This window comes from Podarcis pityusensis, assembly GCF_964106645.2.
Source record: "Podarcis pityusensis genome assembly, chromosome: 5".
In the NCBI taxonomy this organism is placed as follows: Eukaryota; Metazoa; Chordata; class Lepidosauria; order Squamata; family Lacertidae; genus Podarcis; species Podarcis pityusensis.
Window position 1 is genome coordinate 34,782,579 of NC_138032.1, and position 15,162 is coordinate 34,797,740.

General features: G+C 40.9%; 1 protein-coding gene across 2 annotated transcripts in view; it reads left to right on the forward strand.

The window, feature by feature from the left end:
• LOC308477864 (glypican-5-like) overlaps positions 1–15,162 on the forward strand; it is a 404,575-nt gene that overhangs the window by 283,782 nt on the left and 105,631 nt on the right. For both annotated transcript variants that reach the window (XM_081006899.1, XM_081006900.1), the window contains one exon: positions 11,561–11,711. In XM_081006899.1, coding sequence (XP_080863025.1) covers positions 11,561–11,711 — 151 coding nt within the window. The remainder of the gene's footprint in view (positions 1–11,560; positions 11,712–15,162) is intronic.

A 15,162-nucleotide genomic window follows, 5' to 3' on the forward strand; every position in this document is an offset into this window, starting at 1 on the left:
TTTGTTGGCAAGGTGATGTCTCTGCTTTTCAAGATGCTGTCTAGGTTTGTCATTGCTTTTCTCCCAAGAAGCAGGCGTCTTTTAATTTCGTGGCTGCTGTCACCATCTGCAGTGATCATGGAGCCCAAGAAAGTAAAATCTCTCACTGCCTCCATTTCTTCCCCTTCTATTTGCCAGGAGGTGATGGGACCAGTGGCCATGATCTTCATTTTTTTGATGTTGAGCTTCAGACCATATTTTGAGCTTTCCTCTTTCACCCTCATAAAAGGTTCTTTAATTCCTCCTCACTTTCTGCCATCAAGGTTGTGTCATCTGCATATCTGAGGTTGTTGATATTTCTTCCGGCGATCTTAATTCCAGCTTGGGATTCATCCAGCCCAGCCTTTCGCATGATGAATTCTGCATATAAGTTAAATAAGCAGGGAAACAATATACAGCCTTGCCGTACTCCTTTCCCAATTTTGAACCAATCAGTTGTTCCATATCCAGTTCTAACTGTAGCTACTTGTCCCACATAGAGATTTCTCAGGAGACAGATGAGGTGATCAGCCACTCCCATTTCTTTAAGAACTTGCCATAGTTTGCTGTGGTCGACACAGTCAAAGGCTTTTGCATAGTCAATGAAGCAGAAGTAGATGTCTTTCTGGAACTCTCTAGCTTTCTCCATAATCCAGCGCATGTTTGCAATTTGGTCTCTGGTTCCTCTGCCTCTTCTAAATCCAGCTTGCACTTCTGGGAGTTCTCGAATCCATCCATCCATCCCTCCATCCATAGTGCAGGTAAATGGAAAGGCTGGATATGTTGGAAAAATCATCTCATAATAGGCCCAAGAAATCCAGTGTTCCACTGATCCCAGGGAAACAGGTGGAAACAAGACAGAAATGCTTGCTTCATACTTATGAGGGTGAAACACATTTATTCCCCCAGCAGCCCAAACTAATCACAAGTCACTGTGACATTTCCCTGTAGCTAAGCAAAGTACTACAATGTAGTTGGAGACCGGAAACCAAAATGGTTGAACTCGCTATCCTGTACCCCCCTTACCTGAGAGAAAGTCCCAGTGAAATCAGTAAGACTTGTATCTGAGTCAATATGCATAGAATTGCACTTGTCAGGCATGTATCTAATAGCAACACATATGTTTTAACACACCTGTGTTCTTAGCATGTTGTAGAATACATGCCTGGGGAGCTGAAGTGACTAGATTGGTCATGTGCACAAAATAAGTGGCTTCAAGGGAAAGCCACAAGGCATCCACAAAGACAGAAGCCTGTTACTTGCAGACAGTGCCGGATTTACATATAAGCTAAACAAGCTATAGCTTAGGGCCCCACTCTCTTGGGGGCCCCCAAAAAATTTAAAGGGAAGAAAACTGGATGTACATTTCTAAAATATAAGATAAAAAATAAATAAAATACAACCTACATACAGCAACAGTGTTGTGTGTTGTTTAGGCTCCTATGATGTAAGTAATGGGCCCCGCCTGCTAGCCTGCTCCCAAAAATATCACTGGTTTGCTCATTTCTATATATAGGGTGCCTATATTCTGCATGGACTGGTTGCATGGCAACATGTGCAAATGACTTTAGATACCTATTAGGTCCATAAATTACCATATAGCATATATTCAACACATAAAACAGCGACAATTTGTTGTTGACAAAGGACAGCTGGACATATAAAGGGCCCCATTACCTTCAGTAGCTTAGAGCCTCTTCAAACCTAAATCCGGCCCTGCTTGAAAGGAGAACAATAGAAATATGAAGTACTATTTTAAAAAAATTAACACATAATCTCTGTGTGCCATCTCTTTCTTGGTATTTAATGAGTAGCTGTGAGAGAATCGCCTGAGGCTAAATCAAGGCAGCCTAACATACAAGTGGATCATTAATATTTCTGACAAGCTAACTGTATAGAAGTCTTCATCTTGTTTGCATAAATGATCATTTGTTTTAACAAATAATCGTGATTTCCCATACAAGCTGTGTATCCATCTGTAGTGTTCGCGTATAATGTGATATTTGTGGATATTTAAATAAATGGGATAAATAATGTAAATTTGTTTTAATTGCAGTGATGATTAAGACTGCATTATTTCTCCATTTTAATAAATTGTTTATTTAAAAAAAAATCATTCCAGCAGCAACCTATCATACTTTTCCCACAAACACAGCTATTTCATAGAACTGAACATTTTGTTGTTGTTGTTGTTGTTGTTCCTATTACAGTAAGGTTGTTTTTTGGGGAGGAATTGCAGGATATCAAGTAGTTGTGCTGACACTGAATGTGCTCATACTGACTAATTTTTCTGCTTACAATAATATATCCCTGCATATTAGCTAGATATTAAACTTTCATCTACATATTAAATATGTAGCATGATAATTTTGTACAGTCAGGCATTTTTAGTACCAGTAAAATGTGGCAATATGTAACCATGCACAATTTAGATGTGTGTTTACAGTTGCAGACTTTATATACTATATATATTTTTATATCTATCTATCTGTCATCTATCTATCTATCTATCTATCATCTATCTATCTATCTATCATCTATCTATACTGGTCGAAGAATGCATACTTTGTGTGCATAATGGTGCAGCTTCAATCTCCAGCATTTTAGGCTACTATTCCAACCCCACTTACTTACTTCTGATTAACCATGGTTGGGATTGCGTTGTTAAAGGACCTCTGGCAGCATGGCTGGGAGAGACATGTGCATAATGGTTTGGATCCTTTGCCAGGCATAATGCACAGTACTTGGCTATATGGACCAACAGTATTACTCACTAATATTATGGATGGAGGAGAAATTTCATTCAGTTTGCTTTTAGAGGTGAACCGACCTAGTTGTCACTTTCTGAAACAATTCATAAACTGAAACCCAGCCATCCTTCAAATTTCATACTTCTCCATATTTCTCAGTGCACTTTTCCAGAGAAACCATGGGTGCAAAAATGCATGTACTGGGCTGCAGTGTGCATAAGAATGCATGCATTTATGAACACAACATACAAAAAATGCATTTTATTAGGGTAAATAGCTTTGCAAAAAAAAATGTGTCTAATAGGCACAATTGCATACAAACATATGTATATTAGGATAAACTCACTGGTGAATTTTGGCAAGGATTTAAAAAAATACCCACACAAACTGATGTGGAAACATGGAAAACTGAATTTAAGACTGGAAGGATGGGAAACTGAGAGAAACCAGAATGGACAGATTCACACACACACCCCATTCTAAGGCTCATAGAAAGTTTCACAAGCAACGGCCTCTCCTCTCTATTCACTTTGATTTGGGAGATGCTTTGACTGCACATTCTTTGGCTCTGAAGAGGGTGTGGGTTGGCACTTGCACTGCAAATGCACACATTTGGTGCCTCTGGGTGCTAAAAATGCTTGATTTGGTAAATCTGTGTTGCTCTTTTGTGCAATCCCACCATGTAAATAGGGGGAGGGGCCCTGCTGGGCTCGCCCTGATTGGTACATTCAGTAAGGGTTTTGTTCACTTCTATCTGACAAGATGTCTGAAAAGAGGCACCTATACACATATATCTGAATGCACCTAGGTTCCCCTTTTCATATGTCCCACTGAAAGCACAGATACCAGCGGTGGAGCGAGTAGTAGTAGTAATTATTATTATTATTATTATTATTATTATTATTATTAGTACCCTGCCCATCTGGCTGGGTCTACCCAGCCACTCTGGGTGGCTTCCAACAAAGATTAAAAATACATTAAAATGTCCCACATTAAAAACTTCCCTGACAGGGTTGTCTTCAGATATCTTCTAAATATCAGGTAGTTGTTTATCTCTTTGACATCTGATGGGAGGGCGTTCCACAGGGCGGGTGCCACTACTGAGAAGGCCCTCTGCCTGGTTCCCTGTAGCTTTGCTTCTTGCAGTGAGGGAGCCACCAGAAGGCCCTTGGCGCTGGACCTCAGCGTCCGGGCAGAACGATGGGGGTGGAGATGCTCCTTCAGGTGTACTGTGCCAAGGCTGTTTAAGGCTTTAAAGGTCAACACCAACACTTTGAATTGTGCTCGGAAACGTAGAATTCAACGCCCGTAGGATGTGGCCCCAACAGCTGTGGTCTGTCCCTTCCATGGGCATGAGGAAGGTATGAATGAAAAGGGATTCTGCAACTGTTGAATCATGTTATAGTTGCCTTTTCATTTTTTTCTTTTCTCAGTTTGCACAAGCACTCTTATGTCAACTGCAGCACCCATTTCCATTATCAGGGATGTTCAGTTGGACCTCCAACCACCTTGACAGATGTTGCAGTGCTCTGCTGGTTCCTGCATTATACTCCTCATGTTATATTCCTCATACATGAGCTATAAAAAGAAAGGAAAAAGCCAATCATAATGTACACATCAACCCTGTTTCACTGATAAATTGTGTAGAAACAAGATAGAGTTATACCTATACAGTGGTACCTCGGGTTAAGAACTTAATTCGTTCTGGAGGTCTGTTCTTAACCTGAAACTGTTCTTAACCTGAGGTACCACTTTAGCTAATGGGGCCTCCCACTGCCACTGCGCCGCCACCGTGTGATTTCTGTTCTCATTCTGAAGCAAAGTTCTTAACCCGAGGTACTATTTCTGGGTTAACGGAGTCTGTAACCTGAAGCGTCTGTAATCCGAGGTATGTATGCAACTCAAACCTACAGTAGCCAAATAAACTAGGTAGTTTGGGATTTATTTTTTTCAGACCAAGACCAAAGAAGTTAGCTCAGTGCTAATTTGTTTGATCATATTCTTTAAATATAATTTATATTCTCACTATTGGAGGGTTCAAGTAAAGTCATCCATTTTCTTAGTAGCTTTGCATATAACTATGTATGTGATTTTACTAATTTGACACTGCCTGAGACCTTGCTGTTATAAATGGCGAGAATGTTCTCCAGTCTTCATGGAGAAATGTCAAACTTTTCATGTTGTCATGAGAATAATCCAAACTAATGCAGAGCTTGGAAACAAATAATTATCTGACAACATGAAACAGAATTAACATGCACTAGAGCATGTCATGAACATTTCCTTCAGCAAACAAGCAAGGTAATTGCTGTCGGAGTACAAAGCAGGAAAAAAAGGGTTTTGTTCACTTCTATCTGACAATTATTCGCTTAACCCATCAGAACATGCTTCCTCAAAATGGTGCCATTCAAGGGCTGATGGAGTGAGACAAGCTTCCGGATTGCAGACACGTCTCATTTCACACTTCCTAGGTCTGATCAAACAGAATGTTCTTGCCCTGTTATTACTAGCCTCAAAGCTGGCAGGTGCAAATGTTTAAGCAGGACAGTTCTATCACAGGTTCATGCTGATCAGTCATTAATTCCACAAATTTATCTCGGAAAGAGTTTGCCCTCATATCTGCACAGCCCTGCTGAAAACCACACTGCGTAAAAAGTTTTCTGATGAATTTGGTAAGAGTATAAGAAGTGATTAGTAGCTTATTGGCTTGTTTCAGTGATTTGTTGTGATTGGGTTCACCGAAGATGAAGCAACGTATAAATTTTCAAAATAAGTAACAGTCCTGCTAGATCTTCCAGGGAGTACACAACTGGGCAGGGAAGCAACCATCTTCCTCATTGTATACCCCCAGTCTCTGATACTCACAGATATACTGCAAGTCACCATGGAGACTATTCCACTATATCTGTTCTTCAGAGGGAGAGTACCATCACTTATGTAGCCAACATCATACCACCTGTGTACCAAAGGGGGAGGTATCAGCATACCTAGGGAAACCATGAGATTTGCAGAAGTGCAAAATAATAAAAAAAACAACCCACCGCTAAGGTGTAATGAGGACATTTATATGGTAGTGAACTGCTGGCTGACTGTTGCAGATGGACAAATCTTTCAGTGCTGTGTACCTCAGTTATTTTTTTTTTCTCCCCATTTTGAGTTTGGTTAACTAGATTTCCGCATTGGATTGTTATTTTTGTATAAAAACCCTTCCTAAAAATTTGTCAGCATTTCTCCAAATATGTACATTTTGGGATGCGTTTTTGCAGAATACATGAATTTTTGCAAGTGGTTTTCCCCATAATGCATTTAGCGGACTGCCGTGGGTGTCCATTTTGTATTGCTTTTTAAATATACTGTTTCAGTATATTTTGTATATCACCCTGAGTCATATGTGGAAGACAATAACAATCTTTTGTGTACACTTTTCACTAATATATGTGTTTTTATGCACACGTCTCCATAATATTCACATTGTTGTACATAATTTCTTGCAGTACAAAATTTGGAAAAGTGTGAATTAGAGGATAGGTGCATTTTTTGTTTCTATACTGTTTCAAGAATGTGAATTGTGCAGATTTGCATTAAGGTGCCAAACAAACAAAATTTCTTCTCTATCCCTACTAATTTATTAGTATTTCAATCCCATCTTTCAAACACAAAACATTCATTGGTGCCCAAAGCTACCATCTCCCCCCTTTTCTCCTCTGAAAGGCCCCACACAACGTCCTTGGGCTGGAGGAGGTGGAGTTGATAGTAAACCCCCCCCCTCCAGACCTGCTGGTGAAAGATGAGTAATAAAGATAAAAATTAAAAATATAATAAAGATGATGATGGTTATGATAATACACAGTTACGGTACTTGTTTACTTAAAAAAAACCCCTGAAAATATTAGTTTCCTTAATATAATTTTGATAATATTGCCCATCATTCCAGGAAGGCATCCATTTAAAATAGCCATGTGCTATATAGAAATCCAGGCTAAAACAGCTTTAGGAATCCTGTAGGCACTAAAGCTGGCATAGATGACTAGCTTTTATTTGATCCCTTGCTTCTAAAACTTTCTTTTGTTTGATCCCTTGCTTCTAAAATATCTTCACATTATAGGTACAGAACCTGTGAAGTAAAAGACTTGAAAGTCCGAAAGATGATGAAAAGATTAACAGCCAGAACAAATGCATGTTTACTCAAATGTAAGTCCCTGCAGAGTTCAGTGGGCCTTACTTCCTGGCAAGCATGCCTAGGATTGCAGCCTTAAACCATGAAATGATAAAAAGAATTAGATGAGGAATGGCATGAATGGTTTTTAGAACAATGCATGCCATGAGCTTTACTGAGAATACCAGAACTATTCAATGTACAATTTTATTTTAAAATTGAAAAAAGAAATCCAAACGTATTAAGAGAATGTTATTTAACTGTATTAGAAGTCTATTGAAATTAATGTCAAGAAACTATTAGCATGTCAGGGTAGCGGCTATAACTCAGTGGTAGAGCACAGACTTGGCATATAGAGAGCCCCAGATTTAATCCCTAGCATATCCAGTGTTTTCAAAAGATGATATACTTGAGATCCAGGCAGCCACTGCTGGTCAGAGTACTTGTACTGTACTGTATACCAGGTCGATAGACAAATGATACAGACAAATTGGCTAAGGTTGCTTCCTATGTGTCTCTAAGCAAAGATCACACTTTTAAGTCATTTGCATAAGGATGCTTTCTTGCATCATTTGTGCAAAAGTCAGCAGTGGCATTTGCTCATCCCATTAGACGCCAATACATAATTTGCTACGGCATATTAAAAAAGGAAATTAACTGCCAAAGTCTTGCTGAAAGATCATGCTTTTGGTTAGTAAATGATCCATGCCAAATGTCTTTCTGGCCTTCAGGAAAGCATCAGCAAGTGAGAGCCAGGATTCCACTCTCAATCTTTGTAGATGATTAAAGTGGGGGGGAGCAGGACAGTTCTGGATGTTTCTGTTGTTTTGCAGTGATTGCCTACTGGGGGGATTTGAATGCAAAGGTTTGCTGAAGGTTACCACAACACTCAAGTGAAGAGGCATTTTGCAAAGCAATTGCCATACAGAATTCAGGCCTCTATATTCCAAGCACGCACTATTAGTCAGCTTTATTTGAATGGGATCCTTGTAAGACAAGTGTGGCATAGTGGAAAGCATATCAGACGAGGCTGTGGAGAGCTGGGTTCAGAATTGATGATGGATTACTTTTATTACTATGAATCTTCTCTGTAAGGGTCATTAATGTTGTTACACGGTATCCTTCTGGCTTGCTAGAATAAATCTAACACTATATGAGGGGGGAAGGAGTAAATTAGATAAGTTCTGTTCATATTTATATTTATCTACTGCATATCAGGTTGTGTGCATTCTATCCAGCCCCATATATCAATTCAATTTTGGCTTGATTAGTAAAGTTTCACTTCTGTCTCCTTGTTACACTAGAAAACAGACACACTTAGGTTGTTGTCATGGTCCCTGTTTCTAACAGTGTAGGGTTAAGAAACTGAAGCTGTGGTCTCTGGGTGTAATACTGTATCCTTTCACAGAAGGACAGACAATAAACTAGCCCTTAAGGTATGCTGGCAAGCTCCCAGGTCTTCTTCCATATCATTGTTCTTCATTTCCAGTCCTACAGTGTTGTTTGGTATACCCTCTCAAAGTTCTCCTAAATGATGGATGTGTTGTGTTCTGCACAGAGTCATACACAGCAAGGCCTGAGACAGCAAGTAGGGAAACGTATCCTGTCTTCAAGATACCACACAGGCTAGAATTGCATTGGATGCCTTTCCTAGCATCTCATTTGCACTTACAGATCTTGATCCAACAGAGGAATCAGCATATGGAACCTTTTACCAAATGGTTTTGTTCTTGCAAAGCTTAACTTGCTTATCCCTTTTGCCAGTAACATTTCAGAAATCTCAGTAGAGAAAGTGAAACATTTTGAACTCTGCAGGTGAAGGTGATCAGAGCAAAAGGAAGTTACAGGTTGGGAGGTAAAATCTGTATGTGGTAGTACAGTTGATCTTTTCAAACTAAACAGGCAGTCTGGGAGAATTTCCATACAGTATGAGATGGTTATTAGAATTAACGCAATACCAGCACTACAAAACAGGTTGCAGAGGTGGGACAAAACTGGTTTTCTTCTCCTGAAAAGAGTGCAGTAAAAAAATTGCACAAGAAAAGCAGCTGTGCTCAGTTATTACGCGATGCACACAAATGTCTAAGTGAAGCTCATTCAAATTGCCAGACTATGTGGAATGACATGAAAATACGTCCCATGGAATTCAGTAGGGAGCATAGTCAGAATCAGGCTCTTGCCATGGCCAGAAATGAGTCGTAAGTGCTGAATAACTCTTAACAGGATTTTCTGCCTTTCACAGAGAGTAAATATGACTTCTTTCAGTGGCAAGCAGTCATATAAACCTGCATTTAATTATACATTGGCTCCGTAAAACATAAGCATTTATTCAACAGGAAGGCCGTAAAAAGCTGACTGTGTCTAGTTATCTTACAGCCAAAACACAACAGAAATCTATGAGACAATGAAGCAATCCTTCATCATGTATAAAAATACTTTTAAAAGCAAGCTCGTTCTACCATGTCGGAATGACATCAGGCTTTCAGATAATGAATAATAGTAATGATGAACATCAAGCTGCTTGTTTAAAAATAAAATTGAACTACAATTGGATATTGTCATGTGGACACAAATCATGTCTCTGATGCCCATCTGTAAAAAGTGTGACACTGTGAACTTTTTGCAATAGGGCTGAATAATTACCCTGTGTTTCTCCAAAAGAAAGGAGCATTTGTTGATGATACATGCTTTTGTTGCCTCCCATGAAAGATTGTGATGAATCACTGAATGGTGTGTAATGTAAGTATATGTCAACATACTCAGTATGTGTCTAGTCTTACCACCTACCTCCTCCATTGTTTGAATGCTGTGAGCATAAGAAAGCAATTGTCCATTTCTTGCAGTGTTCACCATTGTCCAGTCTTCAGGGAGACAGCTAGTGGGTCACCTAGGAGTAATAATAATAATAAAATGAACAGTGGGAGGGGGAGTATTTAGTGACTACACAGTCTCTTTTGATGAAAAAAGGGGGAGGAGATGTTATGGGGAAAACTGATAATCCTTTCTAATTCCTGCTATACACCCCGTAACTAGAACAGCTATACAATACTGACGTTTCAAACCATTCAAAATGAAAGCAGCCCAAGCAAAATGATGATTGTTGTAAATGATCATACAAAGGGAAGCTGAAGTTTTGAGACTAAAGGTAGAAAAAAACCCCTCAAAATTTTCAGTGATGTTTATGCTTTTCATCCCACTTGCGCTAGTGGAGGCCTTGAAAAGCAAACAACAGCTTCAGAAAGGCTTGTCAGAACTATAGAAGAGGAAGAGCTAAATTCTCCCTCCCTACCTGCCGTGGTCCCAATACTTCTCTCTGGCTGATATTTGCATAACAAACAAAAAAAAATGTTATACTGATTGCAAATAGGTTGATTGCATTGTGGCCCTCTGTATGATTGTATTGTAGAGTTGAGAGGGACTCCAAGGGTCAGTGTTGAACTCCAACTCCTATCAGCACCAACATCAGCCTATATTGCCTGGGAACTATAGTCTAACAACGTCTGGAGCAGCACTATGTAGTTCCTCACCCTGTCCTAAGGAAAATACCCAGAAGTCTTTCTTTGCAGCCCGATCTTCATTTCCTCTGCCTCCATCTTAAGGAGGGAGGTCTTGGCAAACAAAAGAACAAAAAAAAAGAGGACTACTGTGGTCCCATCAGTAGCCTTCCAGCATTCTGATAGTCAGCCTGCCTCTACTACTACCCTTCCTCCCAAACAGAATTTTTGTGTATGTGGTGCATCCTGCAGCAGTACAGGAGCCTCAAGGCTTTAGAGTCCAGAATCTCTACTTGAGGAAAACAAGTAAAAATCAACATATGTGGCAGTTTTCCCATAAGTCTTTGACCTCAAGATGGTGGTGTGTGTCCTGTAAAAAGGACCAAAAGGAAGTACATATATTAGGCTCCAGAATTTGGTTTTATGTGATGGCCAGCCACTTGAACAGCTTTAAAAGAATGGTGAATAAGGTTGCTAATGCCTAATACTAGTAGTGATGGTTGTATTACCTCCAGGATCCAAGGCAGTATGTCTCTGAATACCAGTTGCTGGGGAACACAAGCAGGAAGAGTGCTCTTCCGCTCCCATAGGAATCTGGTTGTCTGTTATGGGACCAGGATACTGGACCGGATAGGTTTTTGTTATGATCCAGTAGGGTCCTTATTCTGTTCTTATGAGCCACATCTATAGCTAGCCTTATCCCTGGGGGTTTTCACTGAACATTCATTGTGTCATATTCCAGCTCCTAGCCGATGCAATTACTGACTTCAGGAAAGTGGGGAAAGGAAGTGGCTGAAAAATGACAGCCCCCTGCACAACCTAACATCAGAGAAGCTGCATGTGAAAGATGCTGTAAAGTGAAAGATTGACGTTGGAGAGGGAAGGAGATTTCACTGAGCCACATGTGCGTTCCAGGACCTCAAATGCCCAGGGTCTCATTTATGAGCTCTTCGATAACGTCCCACCTTCCATTCAGTGACTCTGTGCTGTTTGATATGGGCTGATATGAAATTGCAAGAACATGGCTTCCAATGGGCAAACGGGCCAATGAAATAAGGAAACCCCCCCCCCCCCAGCACCTTTCCTTTGAAGACTGTAGAAAATCATTAAAACGATAGCCAACATTTTATTTTACGTTTTAGGGGGCGACGGAGAAAACAAACTTAAAGTTGGAAAGAATGGCTATCAGGGACGGCGGCAGTGGGAATGGAATGAATGAAGAGGTGGGATCCAGCGGAGAATGTGATGATGAGGATGGATGTCAAGGATCTGGTGAGAGGAGCCTCACGAAAGGTAGGTCCAATAGTTTTGCATAGATTCACTAAGCTGTGTTTGACTTTTATCTCATCCAGGTACTACACTAACCCTTGGATAGGTAACCTGTAGCCTTCCAGATGTTGCTAAGACTCCAACATGACCAATGGGTGGGTGGTGTAGTGCAGCAACATCTGGAGAGCCGCAGGCTCCCCATTTCTGTGCAAAACAATGATTTGATGCTATGGGAACGAACCTAGTCTCCTCCTGGACTCCCTGCCACCACTACTGCCCCATCTTCTTATGTGGCCTTCAAAAACATTTTTCTTCCCATTTTAGCAGCTTCTTGTGTTGTGTGGGCCAGCTATTGTTGCTTAACATTAGCTGTGAGATTCAAAACAAGCCAGCTTCAAACCACGGGCTGTGAATCGGGCGTGCTGGAACTAGTTTGGGCATGGCAGGAAGGCATGATGCTTCCATACTGCTTCTTTCAGCTGCACGAATGGTAAGCACGCATGCCCAGGAGGAAGCTAGGCTCCTTCACGTAGCACTAAGCCATGGTTCAGCGTGAAGTCTAACCACAACCACTGTGACTTAAGCCTTTCTTGGATAGTACTGTGGCTCCACAAATTTTAAAATAACAACTGCTAGTTCTTTTGACTTGAACATAGTTGAAATAAGCAAGCATAGCACTTGAACCAAAGTTTTGCCATTTGATTATGCTATTTTACTAAAGGTGTATTGCCTGTCTGCTCATCCACAGTTCATTGTCTTCTCTGGTGTTTCTGTAAAGGAATGGTGACTTGTTTGTGGGGCAGGGCATGCGTTATGGATAATGTTGATGGAGTAAACGTCTAAGCCTAAGGCAGTGTGCTGCTTTATAGGATAGGAGCTATGTTTCATCCGTGATTATAGGTTCTTCACCTTAGGCCATACTGCAGTGGTGACTTCTAATTTAAAGCCATTATTTCTACGTTAATGTGCATTCTAGAAAACCCTGTGCAATGTTTTCCTTCCTGTGTTTTCCAGCCGGGATTTTAGACTTGTTAAGTGCTTTAAGTAACATGTTTTCTCTTCAAAGCGGTGCAAATTAAACAGCAGCCAGGTGCTACTAAGTATTTTTTAATTGACTATTAAACTATTTAAATGCTATAGCTGTGCCAGAATCTACCAAGGCTCTATTGTCTCTCAGACACTCAGTAATGTAAAATGAAAAGCACTGAAAACTTGTCCAATAGTTGGCTCATCTACACAATATGTGAAATCTGCATTCCCCCCTCCCCCTGATATTGCCACAGATGGAAGTGAGAAAGGGAGAAAAATGTTTTTTCATAACTAGTGATGAAATAATTTGGTAGAAACCATATATTCCAAAAATATAGTTCATATAAAGTGTTGCACATGCTTTATATTTATAGCATTAACAGCAGCAATTCCACCTTGAAAAAATTATAATGGTATTTTGTAATTAACTCTAAAGTAGTGTTATGTGTTTAGGCCGCTAGCTGTAAATCTGTTTTGCATATTCTGATGCAATTAAGAGAGAGAGTGGGAGTCATCTAATTAAAGGGCTCCTTTGCTTTTACAGTAGTATGATTTTTCAGAATCCTAGTAATTTCAATCCATTGTCAGTTTTGTATAATGCTGTAAACCTTGGTCTATTTAAATTGGTACCATAGTGTGGATGTGTGTATTTCACAGCTTGAGACATATCCAGAATAATTGTTCCATTTATATTGTTAGCACTAGTTTGAGCTTTCTGTCTGCCCTCTCTTAGCAGCCACCCTAATCTAATGCAGAATTTGGTGCGACAGTGCTAGCACATAGAATGTTTGTTCACGATTGGCCACCCCCAAATTGCCATGGCTATCTGAATAGGGTTAACTGGAAAGGAAGGTCAATTGTTTAGAAGAAGAAGAAGAAGAAGAGTTTGGATTTGATATCCCGCCTTTCACTCCCTTTAAGGAGTCTCAAAGCGGCTAACATTCTCCTTTCCCTTCCTCCCCCACAACAAACACTCTGTGAGGCGAGTGGGGCTGAGAGACTTCAGAGAAGTGTGACTAGCCCAAGGTCACCCAGCAGCTGCATGTGGAGGAGCGGAGACTCAAACCCAGTTCCCCAGATTACGAGACTACCGCTCTTAACCACTACACCACACTGGTTTACAAAGATGTGGGGGGTGGAATCAAATTGCTTGGATTCGTTTTAGAGGGGGCATTTATTTTAGTTGCAGGGAATGAAAAGCTTTTGCAGTCATGCGCCTTTGAGGGTGATAGAGGGCTTCCTCTCCTCTCTCTGCTGGTTCCAGCTTCTCCTGGTTCTGGAAGTGAATGTCATGGCTCCAGATACTGGAAATGGAGGAAAGCACCTTCACACAGTGCAAAAGCTCCAATCACTGTGACTTTAAGAATTGAAGGGAACGTGGTGGGGGAGGGGAGAAGTTACCTGCCCCCCTCACAAGCAGTGGCATTACAAAGATAAAAAGAGGAGGACTTGTCACCATTGCTGCCCCTAAGGTAGGCAGTCTCACCTGATTTGGCGAGATGGTGTGCCCTCTACTTCCAAAATTCCCCTCATTTGGGGGGTGGGGGTTGGGGGCAGGGTAAATAGTACCCAGATGTTGAGGGGAAGAGGAAAAGGAGAACGATTCATTACGTGCATATGCTATGTTCAGTTATCAAAAAGTGATAATTCCTCGAGAACAGTCATACCTTGGGTTACAGATGCTTCAGGTTGCGCGTTTTCAGGATACGGACATGCTGAAACCCGGAAGTACCGGAACGGGTTACATCCCGGGTTTGGCGCTTGCGCATGCGCAGAAGTGCTAAATCGCCCTTTGTGCGTGCACAGAAGCGCCGAATCGCAGCCCGCATGTGCGCAGATGTGGCACTGCGGGTTGCGGACGCTGCGGGTTGCGAACGTGCCTCCCGCACGGATCACATTCGCAACCCGAGCGTCCACTGTATCTTACAATTAAGCTTCTCCAAGAAATGCAATGTGATATGAGACACTTCCCCTTAAATAATAGCCAGTATTTAAAGAAGTGCGTGCTAAAGCATCAAAAGGATGAGTTCCTTTCATTGTTTGGATCCTGTGTAGCTTTCTCTACAGTGGATAAAATATTTAGTAGTCAATGAGCAAATGTTCCAAGCATATTATAGAAAGAAATGAGCACTGCATTGCGTTCAACGGAACACATTAAAAGACAATAAATGTACCTCCTTTTGGGTAGCTGGAATTTATTTTTTACCATTTCTTTTATGCTTCTGCCACTTAACTGCTCTCTTTTTTTGGGGGGGGGGGGGAATTGGCCACCTGGTTCCACCACGTTGGTCTACATGGTGACACCACCATAGATTGACAAGTTTTCATAGTACAGTGGTCCCTCGGGTTACATACGCTTCAGGTTACATACATTTCAGGTTACACACTCCGCTAACCCAGAAATAGTGCTTCAGGATAAGAACTTTGCTTCAGGATAAGAACAGAA